At 52.1% G+C, this 26,100-nt stretch overlaps 1 protein-coding gene across 10 annotated transcripts in view; it reads right to left on the reverse strand.

The window, feature by feature from the left end:
- Positions 1-1,218: 1,218 nt before the first annotated feature.
- The window catches only part of DCTN1 (dynactin subunit 1), a 30,479-nt gene continuing 5,597 nt past the window's right edge, over positions 1,219-26,100 (reverse strand). The window contains exons 2-32 of one of the 10 annotated variants that reach the window (XM_055089271.1): positions 18,515-18,760; positions 18,109-18,187; positions 17,875-17,909; positions 17,139-17,159; positions 14,800-14,817; positions 13,373-13,393; positions 11,966-12,157; positions 11,421-11,618; positions 11,063-11,267; positions 10,908-10,986; positions 10,636-10,795; positions 10,420-10,524; positions 10,047-10,238; positions 9,841-9,957; positions 9,442-9,594; positions 8,424-8,584; positions 8,150-8,318; positions 7,814-7,882; positions 7,514-7,576; positions 7,253-7,402; positions 6,930-7,091; positions 6,711-6,842; positions 6,354-6,479; positions 5,971-6,113; positions 5,554-5,720; positions 3,816-3,830; positions 3,490-3,623; positions 3,182-3,374; positions 2,861-2,940; positions 2,110-2,199; positions 1,219-1,700 (exon numbers count right to left, since the gene is read on the reverse strand). In XM_055089271.1, coding sequence (XP_054945246.1) covers positions 1,563-1,700; positions 2,110-2,199; positions 2,861-2,940; positions 3,182-3,374; positions 3,490-3,623; positions 3,816-3,830; positions 5,554-5,720; positions 5,971-6,113; positions 6,354-6,479; positions 6,711-6,842; positions 6,930-7,091; positions 7,253-7,402; positions 7,514-7,576; positions 7,814-7,882; positions 8,150-8,318; positions 8,424-8,584; positions 9,442-9,594; positions 9,841-9,957; positions 10,047-10,238; positions 10,420-10,524; positions 10,636-10,795; positions 10,908-10,986; positions 11,063-11,267; positions 11,421-11,618; positions 11,966-12,157; positions 13,373-13,393; positions 14,800-14,817; positions 17,139-17,159; positions 17,875-17,909; positions 18,109-18,187; positions 18,515-18,742 — 3,795 coding nt within the window. In that variant the 5' untranslated portion in view covers positions 18,743-18,760 and the 3' untranslated portion in view covers positions 1,219-1,562. Of the gene's footprint in view, positions 1,701-2,109; positions 2,200-2,860; positions 2,941-3,181; positions 3,375-3,489; positions 3,624-3,815; positions 3,831-5,553; positions 5,721-5,970; positions 6,114-6,353; positions 6,480-6,710; positions 6,843-6,929; positions 7,092-7,252; positions 7,403-7,513; positions 7,577-7,813; positions 7,883-8,149; positions 8,319-8,423; positions 8,585-9,441; positions 9,595-9,840; positions 9,958-10,046; positions 10,239-10,419; positions 10,525-10,635; positions 10,796-10,907; positions 10,987-11,062; positions 11,268-11,420; positions 11,619-11,965; positions 12,158-13,372; positions 13,394-14,799; positions 14,830-17,135; positions 17,160-17,874; positions 17,910-18,108; positions 18,188-18,514; positions 18,761-26,100 lie in introns of those variants that run through there. The other 9 variants (XM_028496819.1, XM_055089274.1, XM_055089273.1 and 6 more) reach the window with 9 other exon arrangements.

Here is a 26,100-nt window from a genome sequence, read left to right on the forward strand (position 1 = left end):
AAAGACTCTGATATCAAGACACAGCCACCCTCCTCAACCAATTCTGGAAGAATTAGGCCCTAATACCCTAAGGTATCCCTTAGGTATATAAAGAATTGTATCCTATGCTTCTAGAATGGTATCAGCTATGTGTAATCCTTGAGAGTACTGAGGAAAGTCACACAAATCATTTGCTCTTGGAACCCCAGTCGAAAAAGGCTAACGTGCAGAGCAGGTATCAAAACACCATAATCCACTGACCTTCCCAGAGGGTGCACCAATTGGGAATGCGCCCAGCCCTAACGTGTGCCCTGGGCTCCCAACCTGGAACCTCCTTGTCCTGTTTGCTCCCTTCCCACAAGCAGAGGAGCTGACCTAGCCGGAGCTGCTCCTAAGCACTAGGGGTCTCTCCCTCCAATTGGATCAGAGACCTCAGGCAGCCTGGGCAGGATTTCCCCAAGGAGGGAATAAAAGAGAGCATCAAGGGAATTCCCTGGCAGTCCAGTGGTTAGGACGCCACACTTCCACTGCAGGGGGCACAGGTAAACGGCGCAGACAAAAAAAAAAAGAGAGAGAGAGAGAGAGACAGTATCAAAGAGTCAGCCAACTGAACTCAACTGGGGCTAAGCTCTAAAGTACCGGGGCACTGCTCACTGGCCTAACGGGCCCCAAATCTAGAAGTGATTTCAGTAGGTCTGGGCCAAGGCCCAGAAATGTGCAAATTTTTTTCAAAGGAGCTCCCCAGGTGATACTAATTTGTACTGGGACTTGGGAACAGCTTTTGCAACTTCTTTCCTTTCTTACCGGTCTGTTGCTCTGGTCTTCCCTTGCTTAGTAAATGTTCCCTCTGAGAGGCCTCAGATCTTATGGGGAGACTGTGCCAGTGCATCAGAAAGTTGTCTGGGGTGGTGATCATACCATTAGCCCAGCTCCAAACACCGGCCTGAAGAGCAATGGAAGACCCAGAAAGCAGAGGCAGGCCTGCTGGCAGAGACTACATACTCCTGGCCTCCTAACTCCATAAATGAACTCAGAGGCTGAGCCCGTGGTCTAGCCCTTTTCCCCTTGCTCCGAGAAACTTACTGCACACAAATTTGAGGAACTTGGCATTCTACTGGTCACTACAGAGGGAGACCTTCAAATGTGACCCAGCCAGAGCCTCCTCAGCATCCCTTCTCCTCCACTCCTGCTCTGAGCCAAATGGCCCAAGTCCCACTCCCAACACCACACAGAGAACACTGAAGCAGAAGTGACTTTAATCAAGGGGTGAAGTCCTCAATCAGGGAGACCTCACTTGACCTTTGGTGGTGGGGGTCTCAGCCTACCTACCCCCCACAGCCCCTGAGGCTCCTCAGGAAGGAGGGAGCAACTGAACAGCAAGTTCCAGCAGAGGTCAGGGAATGGAAATAGGGGAACCAGGTCAAGGGGCAGGGGCAGGGCACTGACAGGTGGGAGTGAAGCTGAAAGGGGCAGGAACAGCTTTACACAGGCGGTTCTACCTGGGGGCTACCTGGTGGCTATGCATCAGGCAGAGCGGCACCAGGAGGGCTGAGTGTAGAAGAGGACAGCGAGGGAAGGAGCATTTAGGAGATGAGGCGACCATGAAGCTGGTGCAGCTGCTCCTGGGTGAGCACCAGCCGGTGTCGCTGTCCAAGGCCAGCAGCACACGAGAAGGTCACTTTGCCCATGTATACAGTGTCGTCCTGCTGCTCTTCCTTGGCCTGGGAGTTGGGAAGGGGAAGAGGCCTCTAGGTCAGGGGCTCACTTGAGCTGTATGCCACTGACAGGGTCCCTGAGCACTGAGACCCTGGGTGACTGAGGCTTTGAGGCTGCTAGGCTATAATGACCACATTTTCCAAATCAGAATTGAGGTGCACAGCCTGACAAGGGAGTTTTGAGCCCCTCCTGGTGTCAAAAGTCATAGAAGATGTTTAACTGCTAACATATTGGAATTTCAGGCAGCAATACAAGCACTCTTAAGATACTTGCAAGTAAGACTTGGCCAGATTTCTCAGGATGTTCAGTTGTTCGACCTGAGACGCTAGAAGCCTCTTCAAATTCTGGAGGAGAGGGGAAGGACCCACCTGAGCCCTCCATACTCCCCCTCCCCCTCCCCATGCTCCCTCTTACCCTGAGGAAGGCTGATGAAGGGAAGGTGGCAAAGTCAGTGGGGACCGTGGCTCCAGGGCGCTGAGATACGGTCTCCTTAAGGACCTCATCCTGGCAGAGGGGAAAAGGATTCATTTAGGGGACCCCCACAGTCTAGCCCAGTACCTCCCTGGTTTCACAGGAAGGAACACTAATACCAAAGAAGCAGGGACCAATCCTCTTTATCATAATACTTTTGCTCTCACCTCCAATCCCATCTCTACCCAATATCCTTACTTTACAGATACTTACCCTTTCAAGGCTCAACTCAGATTCTATAGCTTCTGGGAAGCAATTTCCAACCATTCTACTCTGCAGTGATATCAGCTCTGACAGAAGTTGTGCCTGAAACCACACACTCTAAAGATGATCCTAGTATATGTATAACTGATTCACTTTGTTGTAAAGCAGAAACTAACACACCATTGTAAAACAGTTATACTCCAATAAAGATGTTAAAAAAAAATAAAAAAATAAAGATGATCCTAGCTCAACCCATTTTGTTGATAAGAATCTGTTTTCTGTTGATGAGAATCTGTTTGGGAGTGAGGGCAGGTTCCCAAGGCAGGAATCCTGCCTGCCCTTCCATCTCCTCCCCAGTGTGTCATCTAGCACAGGGCTGGGCCCCCAGGAACCCTGGGAGTCCTTGTGGAAACGAACATGCTAGAGGCTCCACCACGGAATGCTCTGAAGCAGGCACTGTCGGGTGAGAAAGGGCAGGGTCTAAACTAACCTTGAGCTTCTCGATGGTGTCGCTTAGGGCCTTGAGCTGAGCCACTTGCTCCAGGAGCTGGGCCGATGGGCTCTTGGCAGCTGTGGGAGAGAAGTCTAGTGAGGCCCACCAAGGCCCAGGCAGGCAGCTGTACTGGATTAAGGGTCATTAGTGCAGATACTGGACCTGCTCATGGAGTAGACATGTAAGAGAGTAGGTGAATCAAGCAAATCAAACACTGAGGCCAAAGGGCAGTGCTAGGAAGAGCCTCTCTGGCATGGGAATTGCCTGAGGCAAGGGGAAGAGGTGTGTTTTTCATCTCAGGAGTTGGCTGGTCCATACCAGGGCTGGTGCGGGTGATGTCCACGACATGGGTGTGTGTGCTCAACTGATTCAATGTCTCCAGCAGCTGGTTAGTCTTACGATACAGCACTCCAGCAGCTAGATCACTGCCAGGGCCCTCACGGGGTAGGAGAGAGAGCTTTGCCACGTGCAGAGGGGGCAGGGCTGCTAAGGATGCCTTCATCTGGGCTCCCTGTGGGGGAAGGGGGAAGAAGGGTAGTGGTAATAAGTGATAGAAGGCCCTGCCATCTATCATCAATGAGGCAGTTGCACTCCACCTCTACCCATCCTCCCTGTGACCTCCTCACCTTGAGGATGCTGTTCTCATGCTGGAGCTGGGAGATGTGCAGCCTCATGGCAGAGATCTGCTGAAGCAGCAGTGGTGAGTCCTTCACCAGCCCTGGGCCTGGCACAGATCCCGGAGCCTGCCCAGAGGTACCTCCTATGGGTACCATAACAAATGTCATGAGCCCCAGGTGCAGAAGGCTGAAGATGGGCTCCATTCCTACTCATCCCCTTTCCTTATCCCCTCCTACTTCCAGTCTTGATTGCTCCCAAGGGGGCCGTCTCACCCTGCTCCCCCAGCCCCAATTCCCAGCAGCCCTGTTAACCCCCCACCAGGATGGGTCTCTACCTCGCTGCTGTTCTTCTGTGCTCAGGATAGCCCATGGGGGAGCAGGAAAAGAGGAGAGAGGAATTAGATGATTTGGGAGTGAGGGGGACATACCAGAGGAATCCTGGGCATGCAGGAAGATTTTTTCCTGATCACCATACCTTCTCTAACAAGACCCTGCCTCTACTTTTGGGGAAAGAGCAAGTATGCGTGAAAGACAGAACAGGGGAGCCAGGCCACGGTACAGGGCGCAACGCGTGAGGAAGAGTGGCAGCGGGAGTGTGCACTGCAGGAGGCGCTTGAAGCCGCTCTCGCCTCCCTGCCTCAGACTCCAGCTCCCAGAAGGGCAGACGAACGCTCCTGAAACCCTGATAGGCCTGCACCCTCAGTGCTCCCCAGCAGCAAAACTTAAGCTGAGGATGTAGCCACATTCTATGTTCCTCAGGTTCCCCAGTGCTCTGAGACAAAAGTCACCCTTTTTTGGTGTGAAGTTTCATAAACTAAGAACCAATATTTGTTTAAAGAGCCTATGCTAAAACAACGCAATGCGGTAATTCTGGAGACTCCCCTCCCAAGGAACATAGCCGTCTGTCTGCACCACAGGAGTCTAAAGTCAAGAAGACGCTTGGTCACTTTCAGGGTCAAGCGGCACCAGTGATGCGGGGCTTTGATGAGGACAAGACCCTAGGTGAGGCCAGCTGACACGGCAAGCACAGCAGGGGAGATCTAGAGATCCTGAGGGTTTAATTCCATTACAAGGAGTTTGTCTTCTGGACGTGAGAAGGGTAAGTAAGAAACTGAAGAGAGAACAAAAACCAAATTACACGGTAGATGAGAACTAACATGGTGGTGGCCGCCTCCTTGGTCAGGAAACTAAGGAGACTAGGCCTGGAAGCCAGAACAACTCCAGGTAAGGAGCCCCGACCAGGCAAAGAGCCTTTGCCTGGTCTGTCCAGAGACCAGGCAAAGGTCAGAACACAAGCCCCAAGTGAAACTGGGAGAATTCAGCAATGGAAGAGACAACCACTCTATAGGGTGAAGCCACGTGAACTCAGTGGGGAAGAAAAAATGCAGTGCCCAAGCAGAGGAGGAATCAAGAGCAAGCACCATCCACTGCTGTGGATACCACAGCAGTTAGCCCAGCCTGCTGCAGGATGATGACCCTCTGGAATACAGGGCTGGGACAGAAAAGCCAGACTGTAGACCCAAAAGGGACATCTACTAGAGTCTATTGTCACTGTAATTCTGAGCTTCACCAACAACTTGGTAAGGCCCCACTGCCTCACCTTGGTCAGAACTCTGCACATACCTTCAAGAAGTAAAAACTTGGTGAAAGTTGCCAGAGGGCTTCCCTGGTGGCACAGTGGTTAAGAATCCACCTGCCAATGCAGGGGATACGGGTTTCAGCCCTGGTCCAGGAAGATCCCACATGCCACGGAGCAACTAAGCCTGTGCGCCACAACTACTGAGCCTGTGCTCTAGAGCTCGCGAGCCACAACAACTGAAGCCCACGTGCCTAGAGCCCATGCTCCACGAGAGAAGCCACCACGATAAGCCCACGCGCAGCAAGGAAGACCCAATGCAGCCAAAAATAAATAAATAAAATTAAAAAAAAAAAAAAGAGTGAAACTGGGCAAGCATGTCCCTGGTTGAATATCCAGGGGGAAAAGAGGGGGGCAGAAGTCAAACTGAAGCCAAGGGCAGGAGGGGGGCCATCCAATCTCCTCTGGGCTAGTGCTGCCTGTTCCACTGCACTCACCACCAGCAATGCCAGACACCAGGGTAGCAATACCCGAGGGAGGGGGACCCCGGAGCCCCTCGATCGTGCGCTTGGACTGGCTGTTCAATCGCTGCTTTAACTCTGCTTTCTCTGCCTCCAGCTGGTCGATGTCAGCCTGAAGTGCATCCATCGTCTCCTCAAACTCTCTGTGAAAGAGAATCTGGGCTTGGACAGTGTCCCTTCCCCATGGCCCCACACCCCCTTCTCAGTCCTAACTGAGTCCTTGGAGTAGCCCTACTGGTGAGGAGCCAGGGGCAGAAGAGGCTCAGATTGGGATGAGACGATGGGGATGTCAGTTGGGAAGGAAGATGGCGTCTGTCCCCCTGGGCTAGGCGGCAGGGAGCTGCTGGCAGGAGGGAGGGGTGGAGTGAACAGGGGCCTGGGAAGGTGCCTGACTTCTCCTTCTTCCGCAGCAGCGCCTGGGTCTCCTCCAGCCGAGTCTGGACTTTCTCGATGCGCTCATCTGCATCCTTGGCTGCACTGTCCAGCTTCTTCTCCAGGAGGCTCAGCCGCACATTGGCCTCACTGAGCTCCTCTCCCTGGACAAGGGCAGAGAGCGTCTAGTTCCCTTACACCCTCCCATGGCCCCCCAGAGACCTGGGATAGACCATGATATAGAAAGCTTCCTGAGGGCCCACGAGAACTCCCACTGATCACAGGTGCCACTTCTCCCCACTCAACCCCCAGCCCCCCTCAGTTATGATCACCAACACTCACTGCTTCCCTGTGCCCCATGCTATTTCCTGGCCCCCCAGGTCCAGAGCCTTCCCTATCTGCACCTTGATCTTCAGTGACTTCTTCAACTCCTTAATAACTGTCTCTCGATCTTCAAGCTTCAAGCCCAGGCCTTCAGCATCTGTGATCTCTGCACGAAGGGCTGCAGCCCGCAGCTCAACTGGGGGAGGCTAAGGGTAGGGACAGGAGGCAGAGGACAGGGATAGGGAGAGGAGGTCATCAAGGCACTCCTTTCAGAGATCCAGTCAAAGGGAAAATCTTCTCCTTGCCTTCTAAGCAGGATGGTGCTCCCCAGATTCCTTCCTGATGCCACCCAGCCCTCCCTCCTACGATTACCAGCAGCTCTCCAAGTCCTGTTCCTCCAGGCCCCTGGAGCCCCTCCAAGGAGCTACCCCACCCACCTTGCTAGGGGGCCGTTCTGCATCATACTCTCCCTCCTGCATGGCTGTGGCCAACTTGTTCATGGTACTGATCAAGATGTTGCATGACTGGCGCAGACACTCATAGGGGCTGCTGGAGGGTGTCCCGTAGATCTGCAGGTGCCAAGGGCAGTAGTGAAAACCCCACACTGGCCACCTGACTCCCCCATTACCACCTTCTGCCCAGCCTTCCCAGCCCACCTGCTCGCCTGCTTTGAAAGCCAGCTCCTCCAGGGCAGCCACAGGCAGGCCTTCATTCTCTGCCAGCGGGGCAATGAGCTGGGCAGCAGCAGCGGCCACCTCCTGCAGCACAGCCACCACCCACGTCAGGTGTTTCCTGCAGTCTAGGAGTGTGTCGGATACCTGTGCAACAAGCCAGAGTCAGGAGCCCACTCTGGGCCCAGCACCACAGCTCCCAGCTACCTCAAAACCATTCTTGTCCCCTGACCATATCCAGATCTTGACATGCTGGGCCCCTCCTGGTTCTACTTGGCTTTCTTCCCATCCCCCTTCACAGCCCAAACCTGTGGTCCAAAGGCCAGTGCAGCTGGGATCCCAGGAGCATCTGTCCCTGGCATTCGCCTCCGGATCTTCTTGCAGAACTGGCGGATATCACTGCACGAAGTTTCCAGGTCCCGGAGCAGGAGGGCAATATCTGAAGCCTCCTGCCCACCCTACTCAGGGAATAGGAAACAGACAGAGAGCCAAGTCAGCATTAGGGCTGGGGCGAGGAGGTGGGGACTAAAAAGGAAGAGGAGCTCAAATAGATCTAGTTGTGCTCTCACCTGCAAAAAGGCCCGCAGCCGTCCCACCTCCACACTCATGCAGTCCAGGGCACTCTGGGTGAACTGTGAGGACAGAAGCAGGTCGTTGTCAGCCCCCAACAGGAGCCCTTCTGCCCCATCACCATCTCTAAGAAGTCTCCACCCTCGGCTGGCCCCCATCCATAAGTGGGTCCTCTGGCTTCCCTGATCTTGCCTTAGTGACCCTGTTCCAGTCTTATGTGACACCCCTTGAGGGTGTGATCTGATGTCTTCCATTTCTGATCTCTATAAGGGGCTCAACCACTGGCCCAGACACCTCACCTTAATGTGGTCAGCCAGCTGTATGGTACTGTCCTCCGGTTGTTCAGAGAGGTGGATGCTGTACAGATGCTGATGAGGGATGGCAAAGAAACAGACAGTCTTTAGGCCTTGGAAGAATGGAGATTTCTTCCCAAACTGCAATTTGACCCTGTCATCACGGGACTCCAGAGGTATGAGAGCATCCAAAACCCTCAAGGAGCTGCATCCTAAGGTGAGTCCATCTACAAGCCTCAAGCCATCAGCCTGGGACATACAACCCTGGCTACACTGGCAACAGCCTCCAGCAGAAGAAACCCTCCCTCCCTCCTGTGCCAAGGCTGAATTCTTGCTCCAGACCTGGTAGTACTTGATGGCTTTGGTGAGAGGCTCTACGTTGACAGTCTCGTCCAGCTGATCCTTGTGCAGCAGCTCAATGAGAAAATCCAAGGAGCGTTCGTGGGCACTCATCTCAGGGTAGAGGCTGCCCACCTTCTTATACACGTCCACACTGCACTGAGAGAGGGCACTAGAGACCAGAGAAGGGCCCTGTGAGGCAAGGGTCTACCAGGCAATCTCAGTTCCAGCCAATCTCGGACCCGTGGCCCTGGAGTAGAGGTCAGGGGTTACTTACTGCTCATAACGGTGGAGTGTGGCCTGCAGCAAACTCAGCGAATACACCAGCCCAGCAGCAAAGCTGAGCTGCTCCCCCACAGCTCCGCGAAGTCCTGGCCGCTCTGAACAGTTCTCACTTAGTTCAAATTTCTCCTGGGCCTGCTTCCGGATTAGCTCTGCCTGTGGGAAGAAGCACCAGAGAGCTGGGGCTCAGAGCAGAGGATGGAGAACACAGACTCAGGAATAGAGAGAGCTGAGCAACTATGTAGGGGGCATGGATACATGTGGGAGAAAGCAGAAACAGCTCTTAGATGGGCAGGGACTATCACATGGGGAAAGGGTAATGATGTAATTACTGGTGGTTATGAAGATTTGGGATGTGGGGATGAAAGGGTGGCAGGACCAGTGGGACCAAGCTCTTTCCCGCCTTAAAGCTGCTGCTCCTGCTACCCTTCTACTTAGAATGCTATCCTGACAATTACCTCCCCACTAACTCCTAGTCATCTTCTAAGTCTCACCTCAAATGTCATTCCTTCAGTGACATCCCTCTATCTAAATCAGCTCTCCAACCGTGCTCTCTCAAAAACGCTACCTCGGGCTTCCCTGGTGGCGCAGTGGTTGAGAATCCGCCTGCCAATGCAGGGGACACGGGTTCGTGCCCCGGTCCGGGAAGATCCCACGTGCCACGGAGCGGCTCGGCCTGTGAGCCATGGCCGCTGAGCCTGCGCGTCCGGAGCCTGTGCTCCACAACGGGAGAGGCCACAGCAGTGAGAGGCCCGCGTACCAGAAAAAAACAAACAAACAAAAAAAACCACAAAAAACAAACAAACAAAAAAAAACAAACGCTACCTCCCCTTCACGACATGCCATCTGTAATATACATCCATCCATCTGTGACTTTGCTGACTGTGTTCCTCCACTACATCATAAACTCTGTGAGCAGGGACAATGACTGTTAACTTCACTTGGCATCCTCAGTGCCTGGCTCACAGCAAGTCCAACAGATTCCTGTTGGGCACGTGACTGACAGACCATACCTTGCAAATTAGACGAGGCATGAGCAGCAGCACCAGGACGCAGTCATGGTCCCCACCTGGCCGAAGGAAGCTGTCAGGCATGAAGGCTGTCAGCAGGGACATGTGCCGGTTGGCCTGTGCCACCTCCATCTGCCTCAGTTCCATCTCAATTGCCTGTGAGGTAGACAGGGAGGTGGGCTCTCAGCCAGGCTGCAGAGTGCCTCATAACCACCATGCCATGCTCCACCACATCCCCTGCTTCTAGGACAGGCCCAGGCCAGGAGTCTTCCAAACCACCACACAAAGCACCCCCCCGTCCAGGAAGCTGAAGCCCAGAACCCCACACCAGATCAGTCCACCGCCACACCCAGGCTGGGGTCCCCAACACGCAGCCCTCTGCGACCCACCCACTTTCCTGACCTTGGCATGGGCCTTAGTCTCAGCAAACTTGATTTTGAAGTCAAAAGTCTCTGGGGGTGGCTGCTGCTGCCTCTCCACAGATGCTTCCTGCTGGTTTGTCAGTTCCCGGTTCACATCCTGGGAACAGGGACGGACAATGAGGCACAGCTGGGTCCTCAGGGAGCCCTGGGGAGACGGTGGGCAGAGAGTAGCGGGTATGCAGGCACCTGCAGGTGGGCGGTCAGCTGGCGATACTTCTTGATGGTTTGCTGATAGTCTGCAACTGTCTCCTGGGCCGCCTCCACACGCTTCTGGGCCTCTCGCACCCGTGCACCCGCCATATCCAGCTGCTCCCGCAGCTCCAGTTCTGTCTCACGTGCATTCTCCTGCAGCTCATCGTTCATTTCATTCATTGCTTCCTGGGAGGCCACAGGGGAGTTGAGGCAAAGGAAAGTCAGAGTCATGGTAGCAGGCCAGGGTGGGTTCACTCACCATGCCTCCTACTCAAAGGTCAGGGGTCACATGTCAGCCCTTCTCTCAGCAAGTCACTTCCAAATACCCTCCATCAGGGTCATGAGTCAGAGTCTGCTCTTCTCTTACCAAGTCCCCCACAGTTTCTCTCAATTCCCGCACTTTCTCTTCCAGATTCAGGTTCCGGTCTGTCAGCATCTCCACCATCTCCTCAGCACCCAGAGCAGCATCCACCTGTGTCACAGAGAGGGAACAAGGAGAAGGACTGAAAGGTGCCTAGAAACAGAAGGCACCAAAAAGCGAGTCAGTGGATATGCTCTGGGCAAGGCGCTGGGCTCCCCAGACCTGCTCCTTGAGCTCATCAATGGTGCTCTCTGCCTGGCTCAGCTCCTCCTGCAGACGCTCCCGCTGTTGCCTCACAACTTCCAGCTCTTGGTTCTTCTTTTCCATGAGCTTCTGGAGTTTCACGTGCTCCTGCTTCTCGGAGGAAGAAAGATCCCGCATTCTGTGGGAAAATGGGGAGAGAGAGCGTGTGTCAGAGTCACCGGGTGGTGGGCGCTCTAACACATCCTGTGGGCGCTCACAGGAGAGTGAGCCGCGCAGCGAGAGGACTCTACCTCACTAGGGCATCCTTTAGGCGGGCGTTCTGCTCCTCTAGCTGCTTGAGCTGATAACTGGATGCAGCACCATCTGAGCCTGGGGAAAACCATTAATACTTTCAGACAAAGTTCCAACCCCACCATTTGGCCCCCAGCAGCTCCTGGCCCCTTACCCTTCTCTTCAATCTCAGCCTTGAGGATCTCCAAGTCAGTGGTGAGCTCGTCCACACGCTCCTTCAGCGCCTCCACCTCTTGCTGTAGGGACTCAGCCCGCTCTTCGGCCATCTCCTTATCCAGAGTGGCCATCTCGATGGCATCGGCAGTGTCAGCCATCTCCTCCATGTAGCGTTCCTTTGCCTCTAGGGCCTCCTTGGCTTCCTGAAGAGGAGTGGAGGTTGGCTGGGGTACAAGCACAGAGCTGCCGCCTCATGCACCCTTTCTCACAGGACACTCCAGGCTCCAGTTTCAGCTTCCAGTACACTTCCTTGGGCCCCGTGCCTCCCCAGACACCCTCTTCATCCCAGGTCCCACCTTCCGAGCCTCCTTGAGGCGCCGCTGCAGGTCTGCCTGCTGCTCCTGCATTTTGCTTTTCCATTCCTGCACCTGCTCCAGCTGAATCTTGTGCTTCTCCAGCTCTTTTAGCTTTGCCTTGTCTTCTGCACGTTTCAGTCGCAGGGTCTCCAGTTTCTCCTCCAGGTCCCGCACTTGGGCTCTCAGCCCCTCCTCCTCCTGCAAAGGAGAGACACTTCAGTCTATGCACAGCCTCCCCCGTTTTCCCCATCAAGACTGAGCTGGAGTGGAAAGGACAGGAATGTGTGCAGACATCATTCCAGGCCCAGGGCCAAAGCAAGTGGCATACAAACATCTGAGAAGAGCCTGATACATAAGGGGAAAGTGTGGAAGGGCAGCGAGTATAAGGTAGCTTAGTCAGCGATGGGATACCTATATGCTGTGTCCTCCACTCTTCTAATCCAAGTTCTGGGTCTCCCCCAACCCTGGGAAACTTCGAAGACCCTGCCAGGGGTCATAGGCCCTTTCGTGTCTTGGTTCTTCTTCACTCCAACCCCAGACCTTACCTTAGACGGGGAAGGAAGCGGTGGGGCTGCTCCAGGAGAGGTGAGGGCTGGCGTGGGGATGATGGGTGCCGCCAGAGGAGTCTGAGCTGGGGTGCTGGGCTCACTGCTGCTCAGCTCACCTGCTGATGCTGAGCCAGAGGGGCCCAGGGAACTACTGGCCCCAGCTACCCCAGTGCTGGCTGGGCGGGTGGGCTATTCAGACAGGGTAGGGGCAGACCAGAAAAAGTGTAGGGGACAGGGGTGGTGAAAGAGAGTAAGACAGAATATGAGAATATGGTGAGGGAAGTGACAGAAAAGGAAAAAGGCAGAGAGTATCAAAGCACAATGAGAACAGAGAAACAGTGATGGGCAGAACGAAAATGACACAGTCAGAGATAGTGACAAAGGACCGGGGCAGGGTGGGGGTGAGAGGATGGCAGGAGAGGAAGGGACAGAAAAAGACATAAGATTACATACAATGCTCCTCCCTTGGCACTGACCCCACATTCCTCCAAGCTCTGGCACCAACCCCTTAGAGCAGAATCCCTTACTCCCCAGACCATTCCTTTTGTGACCCACTTGTGATCATTCTAGAAATTTCTTAATACTCCCAATCCCATTTTTGCTCTGGGCCTGTGCCCTCCTCCCCCAGAGGGAAAAAGTGCCTCAGCGTCATTCCCAGAGAAAAAGAACAGATTGATCTCTTTCATGTTCCCAGAGAAGGCTGGGCTAAAAGTGGGGGTACTAGGCCCCCCAGCTCTTTAAATCAAGCTGATTCTCCTCCCCTTGATCTACTTCAGGGGACCCTGCAGGTAAAAGAGCCAGGGTGAAAGTTGTAATCCTTGGCTCCCCTCTGAAACAAGGTCAGTACAGCCAACCCATCTGTCACCTCCCTCCCTCCAAGACACAAGGGCTCTAATCAGATGATACTACCCAGGCCCCTGTGGAGCTGAGGCCCTGGAGCAGACAGGCCTGCCCAATGCTCCTCTCTGCAGTGCTGAGCCCTGAAGCTCTCCTGATGGGCTGACACTCAGAGACCACAAGCCCAAAGTCTTTCACAGATACACCCACCTCCTTATCTCCTGACATTTACACACACACACACACACACACACACACACACACACACACACACACAAGCTGGTCTAAACGCCCTTCTTCAAGAAAGCATACCTTGATTAACCACAACCACTCTCGTTTCTCTTCTGCACTCAAGCTACCGGCTCAGACACCCTCCTAAGAGCCGGAAGTCACTTTCCCCGGAGGGGCCTGTCATTACCCTCAGTCCCCTCACTCCCCTTAAGAGAACCCAGGATACACTGTGATCAACTTATACTTGCTCATACACATGCCCACACACATGCACATGCCTAACATGAGTGTGTGTACACTCAGCAGTAGCTTGTACAGAGGCCTGTTTTTCCTCACCTTGGGCCGCCGGGTTGTAGTCTGGACAGGCAACAGGAGCCAGAGGAGAAGTAGTCAGGAGAGAAAGGATAATGGCAGAAAGACAGCAAAAGGGACAGCAATGAGAGCAGAAGCAACAGAAATGAGGCTAGGGTTAGCGGCCCCACCACTCCTCCCCCATCCCCATCCCATCCCCTTCATCCAGTGAATCACCTCGTTCCTACTCCAGGAACTCAGAACTCCTATTTCCCGTTAGTTCCTTCTCCCACCTTTGTCCTACCCTTGAAGACCTCACCCCTTCAGACACCCTGGAAATCCTGGAAGTCTCTGTCTCCTAGGCTGAACCACAGGAGACCAACACAGCAGCTGGTAGAGAAGACCAGTCCTTCTGCAACAACCTCTCCCACTCTAGCCCAGAGCCCCGCCCACCCACCACTCCCAAGGACTTTCCCAGGTCAGCCCCTTCCTTCAAGTGCTAGACTCCACAGAGGACTCCCTAGAAATACCATGTGACAAGAATGAAGATACGAGCCCAAAGTGAGCGACAGGAACCCAGCAGAGGGAGATCAGGCCCCCAAGGCAGAACAGCGCTACTGAATACCCCACCCCCACCCACTTCCCCGGGACCAGTTCCGGTAGCAATTCCCTTCCCCAGGGCAGAGGGCTCAGGTGTCAGGACCATGAATATTGCATGAGCCAGAAGCCCAGAGCTCAGCAAAGTAACCCCACCCAGCTGCAAGAAAAGAGGGGGAGGGTGGACAGCAGCATAGGGAAACTACTGCCCTAAACCAAATCCAGAAACCCCTCAGATTACTGCAAAGTGATACAGATGATAAACTCCAACTCCCAAATAATGTTCCTGATACCCAGTGTCTCATAGTTCTGGCAAAGGCAAGATTTGGCCTGGGCCCTGCTTCTAGGTCTCCCAAGGAGACCAACACCCACCTCTACTACCCTGGGCTAAGCCTCCATAGCTGTGTATAAAAAACTATTCTAGGGAAAGACCCCTGACACAAACCCCAGTGGGGCAGGGATGCTGGTATTACAACCAAGAGTCATTCTAGCAAAGGTTGGGTGAGGTAGGCCTGCTAGAGGCACAAAGACATCTGGACCTGCTTCCCAAGATTCTGCCATTATATCCCAGCATAGGAAATGCATCCGGAGCCAGTTTGCAGCAAAAGCTGCCTGAAGCCCAAACTTGTGAGGCCACTGGGTACAAGGCCCAGAACACAGATTCAAAGCCAAAAGCAGGCAGGTCAGGGAGCAAATGCCCAGGTTGTGGGGCATGGCAGTGACACACACCCCTCCCTGCCCCCCACCTTCATCACCATCCTCTTCCCCCAACCAGGTAGACAGAGGAAGTCAATTAGCCCCCACCCCCACCCCAGCAGCCTGCTGCCACCATCACGCTGGCAACCCAGCAGCAGGACCAGAGCAAGCAAGAGTACCTTTCGGGCTGTCGGTGCCTGTCTCATCATTGCAGAAAACCAAAGAAAGCCAGGAGAGGAGAGAAGGAAGGACAGAGGAAGATGGACAAACACAGAGGAAGGACAGACGGAGGGAGGGAGGGAGGGAGGGAGGGAGGGGGGGAAGAGACCGAACAGAGGGAAAGGCGGCGGAGACAGGAGATTAGTGCATCAAATCCCAACAATGCAGCCTCAGCTTCCCAGACCAGCAGCTGCCCAGCTGGCAAATGGCTGCAGCTCAGATGCAGAAGCCCCCACAGGTGCGCAGTGGGGACAGCCAGGCTCCGGCAGGCACCGGAGAGGTACCCGGCCTAGTTTGCCAGCTTAGGCTGATGGCAGCCTCAGTGGCCGCAGCAGCAGCTCCACCTGACGTCATGCACCCACCCTCCTCTGCTCCACTAGGGGTGGAGACACTGCTCCTCAGTCACCTAGCAACCACCAGGCTCTGATGGCTCCTCCTCCTCCTCATGATTGGACAAAGTCCTCTGCTGAACCCGCCCTGCTTCCTCCTCCAAAGAACAGGTTCTGGCTCCTCCCTCTCCTTCCCTCTCCCCCCGCCCCAAGAATTTGCTCCAAGAAATTGGGCTAGGGGCCATCCCATTTCTGGGATGACCTCTCTGGGACCAGGGTATCACTGCACAGGGACACAGGGCCTCACTGCTTCATCAGGCCTCTCTCATACTCAAACTCCCCTCTGTCCACAACCCCATCAACTCTGCTCTGTCTCATACACATGGACAATACCCTTATGGTGGCTCATCAGGCACATGTACCCACAGCACTCCTGCTGCATCAGCTCTGCAGGGCACACTAAGAAACCTGGGGAACATTCCATCTGGGCTGCAGCAGCTCTAATGACAGTGTTTGGCTCCTCTCCCAACTCTACCCTTGTTGTAGTCAGGTTAAAACCTGTCTCTAAAGGGCTTCCAGAAAGGACTGGGCACCTTGCAGAGACATCTGGGTTCTCTCTTCCACCCTCCTCCTCAAAGTTCCTTCTTTTGTTCTGGCGCTAGCTCCCTGTTCCCTGGGCTAAGTGATGTGCTGTGAGAGAAGCACTGGAGAGGAAGACCTAGGGGAGGACTTGACTACTTGACTGACACTCTGCATCGTGAGCCAAGAAGGTGCTATATCCCAGCACAGGCAGCCTAGGCTAGGCTTTGCCACACTTCCCTAGGCAGCCGCCAAAACCCCAAGATTTGGGCACAGCTCAGGTCCCTTCTCAGGGTCAAGTCAGAGTGCAGCCAGAACTCCTCCATAGATATCGGACTGCAGGTCCATCCTCTTCTCTATTCAGGGGTCTGATGTGAGATGGGAACCCCAACCCGGAGCCAATAATCAAGGGAAGAAGCCAAGTGTCTGGAATGGGTCCAGCATCCTTTTGAGAATTATTTTCCTTTTTATATCCCCATTCCCTCCCAAGCCAGGACCCCAAAGCAAGTACCATCATGTTCTCTCTTCCAAGGCAAAACTCCAAAGTGAGGACCCCCACCAACCAGAAGTCAAAAAAAAGATGTTTTACTCTCCCCTCCACTGCCCCAATCTAGTAGCTCTCCATGCAAGGTCAGAAGGGCCTGAAACAGGCTGGTGACAAGGAAATCACAGAATCATACATACAGCACAGCACATACAGGTCTGACAGGCACATGCAGGTCGGAGACAGCATGGGCATAGGCCCAAGGCAAGGGCTGGTGTGAGGAAGTGGTCATGGCAGCAACTTAAGACTAAAAGAGTTTCAGGGGTGTGGGAGGTGTGGGAGGTGGGCCTCAGGCACACCACCAGAGGAAGGAAGAGGCAGTGAAAGACTGACAGAGCACAGTGAGGGTGGGCATTCATGGCAGTACCCACCTAGAGATAGGAACAACACAGGCTTTTCAACTCAGGACTGTTCTTCCTGTGCTCTGTTCCCTGACCTCCCACCTCCTTACCTAACCACCTCACTTGGTACCTTCCTCACCTCCAGACCCCCAGTCTCTCCTCCCACTGCCCCCAAGCTGAGGCTAAGTGAGAATCCACTGTAACCCAGTAAATGCTCTATTCCATGGTGCTACTGTTTACAGTCAAATGCCTGGAGTCTCTGACTAGACGTCCTGAGGCGATGGGCAGGAGTGTGGGAAGGAATGAGGATCATCCCTAATGAGTACTACCTGAGCCTGATGTCCTTGCACCCCTCAAAGGAACTCTGAAAGCCAAGGCTGCCATTTCCTCTGGCCATCCCAGCCCCAGGGTCACACACACATGCATGCAGCCCAAGGACATGCAGGACAGCTGGGGAGGGGGCTCATGGCCCTCACCCACCCAGGCACGAATAGTAAACACACCACCTTCTTAGGCTTCAGGCCCCGCTGCGTGAGGAGTAGGAAAGGGCAGAGTTAGAGAACAGAGTAAAACATCACACTGTGCTAGCTGGCCAGATATCTTGGGTGTAGGTATTAAGACCAACTCAGGCATACCCAGGTATGGGGGGAGCCAGATCACTGTCAAATCCAGGGTAAGTGAGATGAGGGCTCCCTTATGGATCAGCTTCCAAGAGGCCCACACCCTGACCCAGAGCAGCTGGAGAGTCTGAAGCCCCACCTCACACACCCTGCGCAGAGCAGCGGAGGGAGACTCCAGCAGGCCCTCTGGCATACAGCCTAAAACAGGTGGCAGAGGGTCCAGCTCCTCTCCATTCACTTGTGAAAAAGAAAGCACCTTCTTTCTCCAGTTCTTACCTTACCCCTACCCTACACCCATCAGATGTTGGCAGCCTTGGATACCAAAAGGTCGGAAGTTGGCAACAACACTACTGGGGTCAGACCTGTCCTCCCTTTCACCCCCAGCCTCTGCTCCAATTGATCCAGAACTTCTGGGCCTTAACAGCTTTTTCCCTGATACCACCCTTACACCTAAAGCAGCAACTCATAACCAGAAAGCTTCCTTCTCAGGGAGGATGGAGACTGGAAGGCTAACTCAGTTTACTCATCTATTGCTTCTACCTGCCTGGTATTGAGTCTCCCTCCTCTCTTTCTCCTCTCCCTCTTCCCTCTACTACTCCCACCCCCACCCGTAACCACTTACCAGTTTGCTGGTCTTTGCATTTGAGTCAGTTCCCTCTGTAGAATGCAAACAGAAACAAAGCGTGTGTTTATGTAGAGGGGTAGAGGCAGAGAACATCATGGCAGGTTAGGCAAGATATAACAAGGGAATATGGTGGTGATGGAAACTCTCAGGGTCCACTGTGGCCCCTTGTTCTGGGGAGAAGTCCTGGGGACTCCTGGATGTGAGGAGGCAACTTAAGTGGGTGGTTGTTACCTCTTCTGAGGACCTTTGAGGCAGAAGAATCAGGTGTCTCTGGGGAAGTAGTATCTGCTCCATCTTCAAATACCTGGATCTGAGGCCACAGAATAGACTCAATATAGCTAGATCAAGGCTGGATGTAATATGGGCCCCTCCCCAGGCCTTAAGCAAACCTGGGGTACAGGGCAGCTTCCTTAAGAATAGCTCTTAATCTTCCCTCCCCCATTACCTCCCACTCTACCAACCAGAGACTTATGCTCATGCCCAGGAAAAGGGAGCAAGCACCAACACACCAGCCGCACATGCAACAAAGCATGTACACACACACACACAGAAGCAGGAGATGAGTACCTGGGATTGGCGCGCACACACACACACACACACACACACACACACACACACAGAAGCAGGAGATGAGTACCTGGGATTGGCGCACAAAGATGCCATGCCCTTCCTCACAAGTGAAGTACTTCCTGCCTTGGACAGTTCCATCATTCTTGCCTTTTGCTTCATCCAGGATCACACCTACCCATTTGCCAGTGGCAAATAGCGTGGCTCCAACATAGGCCACAGTGCCACGGTAGCCTTTTCCAATCACCTCCACACGGGAGCCCACTCGCAGAGGCCGGGCACTTGCCTCCGCACTCATTCTGCTGCCACTGGGAGTCTGAAAGACACATGCAAACATACATAGTTAAAAGCCTCAGGTCAACGGTGTCATCCTAATATATAAGAAAGGTCCCAATCAGGATCCTGGCCTGAAAAAGGATCAAAAGTCACTTCCCTGAACCCCATTCTCAAGGTAAAGTGTCCCCCCCACCACCACCAAATTCCCTTTTGAAAAATGTCAGTGCTGTGTTCTAAAACTTCTCCAAACGCCTTTGGAATCTGCCAGAATTTTCAAGAAATTATATTTAAATTTAATAAATCAGAATTCATTGCTAGATCTGTGAATGTCACCCCACACAGCTGCTTTCTCAAGGAGCACTGTCCCCTAGGAGGGGAATGAAGCACAAACAAATAACTCAGTTTAGACCAGGCTCCCCACAACCCAGTGCCTGACTCAAAAGTCTGAGCTGGGAAGACAGGTGAGTCAGTGAGTGACCCCACAGAATCCTGTTCCCTCCCTACTGCTGCCTGTCCTCCCTGAGGGCACACAACTGTGCCTCCTTCCAGCCCTTAAGTCACTACCACTCCTTCCTGACCTGACTTCCCCCGCCCCCACCAGCACACTCCTAGATGCCTCACCAAGCCCATCCAACGATTTACTCCCTTCTTCCTGGCCTGAGCCCTGTTCTATCAACTCTCTAACCACAAGTTCTGGAGATCCCTCACTCATGCTATGTCGCTATAAAGAGAAAAATAAAGGCCATGTAAATCGGGTACCTCAGATCTGTCCCGCATCTGTCCCCCAGACTCTGCCCAGTGGTTCAAATGGATGGCTTTTCACCCTATCCACGGTGATAATGGACAAGGTAAGGGGATAGACTAAACATTGTCCTTGGGAAGCTCTCATCTTCTGACATACCCGTGATGACACGACAACATGAAATTAGGTTCCAAACAGGCCCATGGCTTAGAAAAAAATCACACCTAAGCCATTTTTAGCAATAGCAGCTCTATGAACCAGGGGCTTTGCAACAAACAGAGAAAGAAGCATGAAGAAGTGACAGGATGGCCTTGAAGACTCCACAGGGCCCCCTTCTGATGCCCCCACTTGGCTTCATAAGAGAGCTCTGCCAGAGCCAGTGACTCCCTAACTATCTTCCCCAAACAGCTCATCCAAGAAGGTGAGGATACCGTTCCCAGGGGCTCCGAGAGGCCAAATCATACCTGGGACAGCCGAGTGGCTCTCACGGACCTGACAATAAAAGGAACTGACAGTAACATCAGGGCTGGCCCCAAACTCAGAGACGCTCTCCAACCTCCTAACCCTAATAAAGCCTCTCAGAATCAGGTGGACGCAACAGTGGCTACAGATTCAATCTCAGTCAGAAGAGCAAGAAAGCGAGTGACAAACAACAAAGCAGCTCTAAGGAAAGACTTCACTGAAAGGCCATTCCAAGCCACCAACCCCATTCGTAATCCCCAAGATAGTCTGGCCCCCTCAGGAACCTCTGGCCTGAGGTCCACTTGGAGTCAAAGGTCAGGCCTCACCAGTACCCAGAGAGGGCCCAACTCTGTGAAGGGAAGCCTGTGCAGTCCCACACGGTCAGGGCCGCGAGTGGCCCCAGCCTAGCTCCCGCCTGTCTCCCCACCCCCCACAGCAATGTCCACAGCCACCCAAGGCCTTCTCCAGAAGCCCTCCTGTGGCCATCCCAGATCAGGGCCACTTACCCGGCTGTACACGTGCCTCTTGCTCTGGGCCATGTTGCTCACCCGGCCTCTACCCCCTCCCCCAGCTGGCCAAAGACAGAGAGAAAAGGCAGAAACCTAGGCAGGAGGGTCAGGGCTCCAGGCCCTCATGGACAAACACAGAAGCCAGCAAGCGTGGCCCTCCCCAGTCCATGGACCTCCCTGGGTGGCCTACTGGGGTAGGGGTGGGGACAGAGATGGGGGCTGAGGAGCAAGTCCCCTCTGCTGCTGGAGGATTCCTGAACCCAGAGACACCGAATCCTGCTTGCCAGCTGATGAGTCTCACTCTGCGCTAGTGCTGCTCTAGACTTGTCAGGAATCGAGCTAGCCTCTGGGTCCTAGTGCCCCCTTGCTTCACCTGGGCCAGTCAAGAGGGACAGCATATAAGGGACTAGGCCCACGCCAAAGACCCTCAACACTCACCTCTAGAGTACACTGTCCTACTGCTGGGACAGCCCTGCTGTCCTACGGCTGGGATCAGCCCTGCTGATCCTCCTAATCTGCACCCCCTCACCGTCACTGCCACCCTTCCCACCCCCAGGATGTGAGGCCTCAGCAGACCCACAAGCATCAAGTGACACATTCACACAGCCAAAGTAAGGGTCTCTCGACCCCTTTCTGGTGCTCTTCCTCCTCCTTCCCCTTTCTAAACTCTGAAGTCAGGTCCAAACCCACGTGATTAGGGTCTGAATTTCAATCTCACCCTGGGCGAGAGCAGCCAGGCCCCCTGCCCACAGCAAAGGAAAGGCAGCAATGGAGGCAACTTCACACACACACACACACACACACACACACACACAGCAAAGCAAGTCAAGTACCCCAGCTCCCGCAACACTGGCAAAGGTTGCCATGGTCATTCTTCCTCCCTTCTAGTTGTTATAAAGGGCCAGGCTCTGAACCCTAAGAGTATCAGGTTCAAACGGATTAATAAGGGTGGTGGTCAGAAAAAGAGAGTCCCACTTGCCCCACTTGCCCCCTACAAGTGGGGGCAGTGCCCAGTTCACCTCAGCCACCTGTCCCCTGTACTCTTGGCCTTGCCTCCTAGGCATCTCCTTAAGAGAAACAATGAGATGGTTTGTTTTCTATTTTTCACAAAATTTCTTTAATAACCATATTACTTTTATAATTTTAAATGTTTAATTTAATTAAGATTATGCATTCTAGTGAGAGGTCTCAAGAGGGTTATGTAACCACTTCATTCATTTATCCATCTAATGGGCTAGAAACCAACAGTCCCTGCCCCTAAGTAGCAAACAAGGTTGTCCTGGGGTCTGATCTATGGCTCTACCGGGTACAGTGTGGATGTAGATCCCCTGGGCCGAGGGATACCTGTCTTGTCTGCACTGGGCTTCACTGGCTGAACAGGGTCTTCCTCCATTCCACCCTCTTTCTAAGGCAGGCCAGATAGCCTAATAGGAGAATGAGAGCCAACAGCCAGATATATGGCCCCCAAACACCTCTCCACATCTCCAATCCTGGCCAGACCCCCTAGGAAACCATTTCTCTCCTCCTCTGCAAAATCTCCATGTTGCCCCCTCCTTTCCCTATTCACCATTACACAGGTGGGCAGGGCCATGCAGCTCCTTGCAGCCTGGACTTCTGTATGTTCAGAACACTTTACAGTCTACAGAACACCTTAAAAAACAATTGTATAGTACCATGGTTAAGAATACCGGTTCTAGACTCAGGCTGCTTACATTCAATCCCTGGCTTCACCACTTGGTAGCTACATAAACTTGGTCCAGTTACTTAACATCTCTGTACCTCAACTTCCTCATCTGTCAATTGGAAACAAAGAACATCTCTGAGAGCTGTTGTGAGGATTAGCTGAGATAATCCATGTAAAACACTTAGGACATTGCCTGGTATTTAGTAAGTACTCAGCAAAGTTAGCTAATTAGTTAGTTATCCATATTTGGACATCAAAATAACCCCATAAGAGGCAAGCCAGCAACAATGCTGACAAGGAAACAGGGCTTAGAGAACTGAGCAACTTCCCTGAAGTCACAGAGAAGACAAGGAGTGGAGCCGTAACTGGAACCAAAGCCTGAACCAGAACCCTCTGCACTTTTTACTCTCTTCATTGATACCACACATATTTCTAGGCTTCCAAAGCCATGCTCTTCCTCTGGACCACACTACCTTCAAACATTCAAAAGAGTGCACATCCAAGAACAACATCACAGCTCACTAGCCACACAAGTGTATATAGTCACCTAACTTCTTAGATGCTGTTTCTTCTATAAAATGGGACTATCACCTACCAAATCTACATTAATGCTCAAATAAGATAAAACACAAAAAAGTGCTCTGTAAAAAAATGCAGAAGCTGTATAGGTATTAAAATAAAATGTCTAGACGATAAATATTATAAGGAATTACAGAGAGGAAAAAGGTAAGCTAAAAAGAAAAGGGATACTTGATTATCCCTTGAATCATGAGGTTTTTGTTTGGATATGTGGAGAGGAAAAGCCTACAAACATTGTAATTTGTGAGTACAGTATGAGTAGAGACACGAATAATTTTGCTTGACTGGGGAAAGTTAAAGATGACTAGCTTGGCTGAATTAGTGAATTCTGATGAGTTCTCCTATCAAACTGTAAGCCTTTTAAAGCAGACTCCTCAACTTTTCTTCTTTATGATCCCATCACTCTTAGCTCATGAAGTCAAATATTTATTGAATGAATTAACACTAACATTGAGATGTATTAGAAGGTAAATATGGATAGTCAGGGAATTTAACATCACGTAGAGATAGATGAACTGGATCCAATAACAACAGGAAGCCAGTCTCTTCCTGAGCAGGAGACGGGCATAATGAAAACTATTTTAGGAAGATCAAACAGGTGGCAGAGAGCAGAATGGAGTGGAGGCAAGAGCAACTTGATAAAGACAGGGAAAACAGCAAGGAGGCTATGGCAGTAATGAGCAAGGGGTGAGGGGGTCTGAGCCAGGCTCATGAGAGAAAAAGAGAGGGAAGAGGAAATGGACCAATTCAGAGACAGTACAAAAAAGCCCCGAGAAGGCCCTATGATAGATCAGACATGGGGAAAGAAGCAGCAGGCAGGCCTGTATGGGCTCTGGAGATGGACAGACCTGGGTACAGCTTTGGTTCTCCTATTTCCTCATGTGTACGACTCTGGGTAAGATATTTTCAGAGCCCTGGTTACCTCAACTGAAAAAAGGGGGAAATAATACCTACCTCACAGGGATGTTGTGAGGATTAAATAAGACTGAAGTAAAGCATTTAGTACAGTGCTGAGCACAGAATGTGTGTTCAACAAATTGTAGATATTGTCTTCATCATTACCGAGAGGGTACATCAATGACAACTGCATACGGTAGGAACTCAAACCTTGCATGAATAAATGGATGGATGAATGAATGCATGGATAAGAAAAGGAATGAATAAACTTGGGAGTTTTCAAGCAGGAATAATAGGAGAGTGATGATTGATAACAACAGAATTGGGACGGGAAACTGAGTATGTTAAGAGAGAGAAAATAAGTCATAGGGCCTTCTCAGAGGCAAATTTAACTGTGACCACTAACACGTGTATTTCACGATCTCCTTCCAAAATGAACCTGTGATGCAGACAACACGGATTCCACTATTTCCATTCTACAGGTGACAGAACTGAGTCTCAGAAGTCAAACAACTCACCTAAGTCTCATAGCCAGCGGGGCACATGTGAGTAGGAAGGGGGGCACATTTGACTAGCTGTACAGGTAGGTGATCCTTCAACAGCACCATTGGGCTCCACCCCATGTCACATAGGACAAGTCTGAGTTACATGCTACCTCAGCCAGAAGACAGATACTCCCTGGATTTCTAATCCATTTTCCTCCCCAATGATATTAAATACTAATAAAAAGTCTAGGAAAATGGAAAGAGAGGAGGGAAAGAAATCTGTGTCTAATAAATAGATTACCAGTGGTCTCGGAGAACATTTCAGAGATGACAGGAAAAGAAGTGGATTATTAGGAATTAAGGAGGAACTAGTAAGGAGGAAAAGCCTCTTCGGCACCCAGCCTGCACCATATCTACCTTGCTTTTACTGGTACCCCAGCATCCTTTACGCCCCTGACCTCCTCTTGTCTCACCTTACCAAACCTTGATCCTGGGCTAACCCAACTGTTTGCTTTCTCTGATCCCACTTGTAGAGGTCTGAAATCCAGGCAGTCTGACAGCAGGGTCCACACACTTGAACTGAAGTGCATTAGGCACAGGGTATTTCGATTTGGTTGCAAAGAGATAAAATGAAACATAAAGGTAATCAGCAAGATACAGATTTTCTTATAACAAGGGTGAAGTTGTACATCTCTAAAAGCACTAGTAGGGGAGGGATATGTGTGGATATAAGTCCCTCAGGAGTCAGGAAAGGAGAAGGGATACTGGAAGCTTGGAAGGCCAGATATGCACAGGAACCCCTAAAGAAGATAAACAGAGCCTTTTGTTCCTAGGTCCTACTCCAGTATCTGCCTTGCAGATCTCACACAGATAGGACCTAGACCCTAAAGAGACTTTTTTTTTTTTTTTTAATCTCTCCAGCTCTTCATTATCCCCAGAAATTTCTGTAGCCTACTCTCAAACTGAATACAGGTCTACCCCCTCCCAGGATATCCCCCTCCCCTCGGAATACCTAATGACTACCAGGCCCACCTCCAAAGGGCCCAGACCTCCAAGAGCCAGGAAGGAAAGCTACACAATATGCCTCATATCCTCAATGAAGGCGCTTCTGCAGGAAGGTAACAAGCACTTGATTGCAGCCTGGTACTCAAGAATTGCAAGCCGGGACTTCCCTGGTGGTGCAGTGGTTAAGAATCTGCCTGCCAACGCTAGGGACACAGGTTTGATCCCTGGTCTGGGAAGATCCCACATGCCATGGAGCAACTAAGCCCGTTGCCACAACTACTGAAGCCTGCACGCCTAGAGCCTGTGCTCTGCCCGCACAACGAACAGTAGCCCCTACTCGCTGCAACTAGAGATAGCCCACGGGCAGCAACAAAGACCCAAAGCAGCCAATAAATAAATAAATGTTCTTTGAAAATAGAAAGAATTGCAACCCTCCCAGAGCTAGCAGCAGTCCTACTTAATAGCCTACTCGAAGTTCCTGCTGCTTTCTCCCCATGATCAACCAGCAAGTACCTGGCACTAGGACCCTGCAGACAGGGAACCCTGAGCCTGCGCTCTAAAGAGAGAGATGCACCATTTCACAACTTCAGCAAAAGCCAAAGCAGCCAACAAAGCCACAGCCACCTCGGCTGTGCTGGGCTCTGCCTTTTGGGCAGCTCACCGGCCACTCCCCAAAAGCAGAGCATTCTGTCCTTTCTCTTTTTAAATCCACGTCATCATCTGATCATAATGGAAATCAATCTCCTCTAGTCACCACGCAAAGGCGTATCCATGGCAACATCAAGAGGAAGGACACAGAAATGATGCTCCAGTGGCTGCAGCAGGAAAAGGTAAGTCCATTTCTCTTCCACCCATGCCACCTCATCATTCTCCACTTTCACTCAAGTCAGGTGTGCACCTTACCTACAATTTCTATCTATCACACCAACAGGGAAAACACCAAAGGTGAGTGTTAATAATCTATGCTATTACGTAAGGTCATAGGTCTGCCTAGTCCCATAACTGGCAGTAAAAATT

Source organism: Physeter macrocephalus, chromosome 12, assembly GCF_002837175.3.
Source record: "Physeter macrocephalus isolate SW-GA chromosome 12, ASM283717v5, whole genome shotgun sequence".
Classification (NCBI taxonomy): domain Eukaryota; kingdom Metazoa; phylum Chordata; class Mammalia; order Artiodactyla; family Physeteridae; genus Physeter; species Physeter macrocephalus.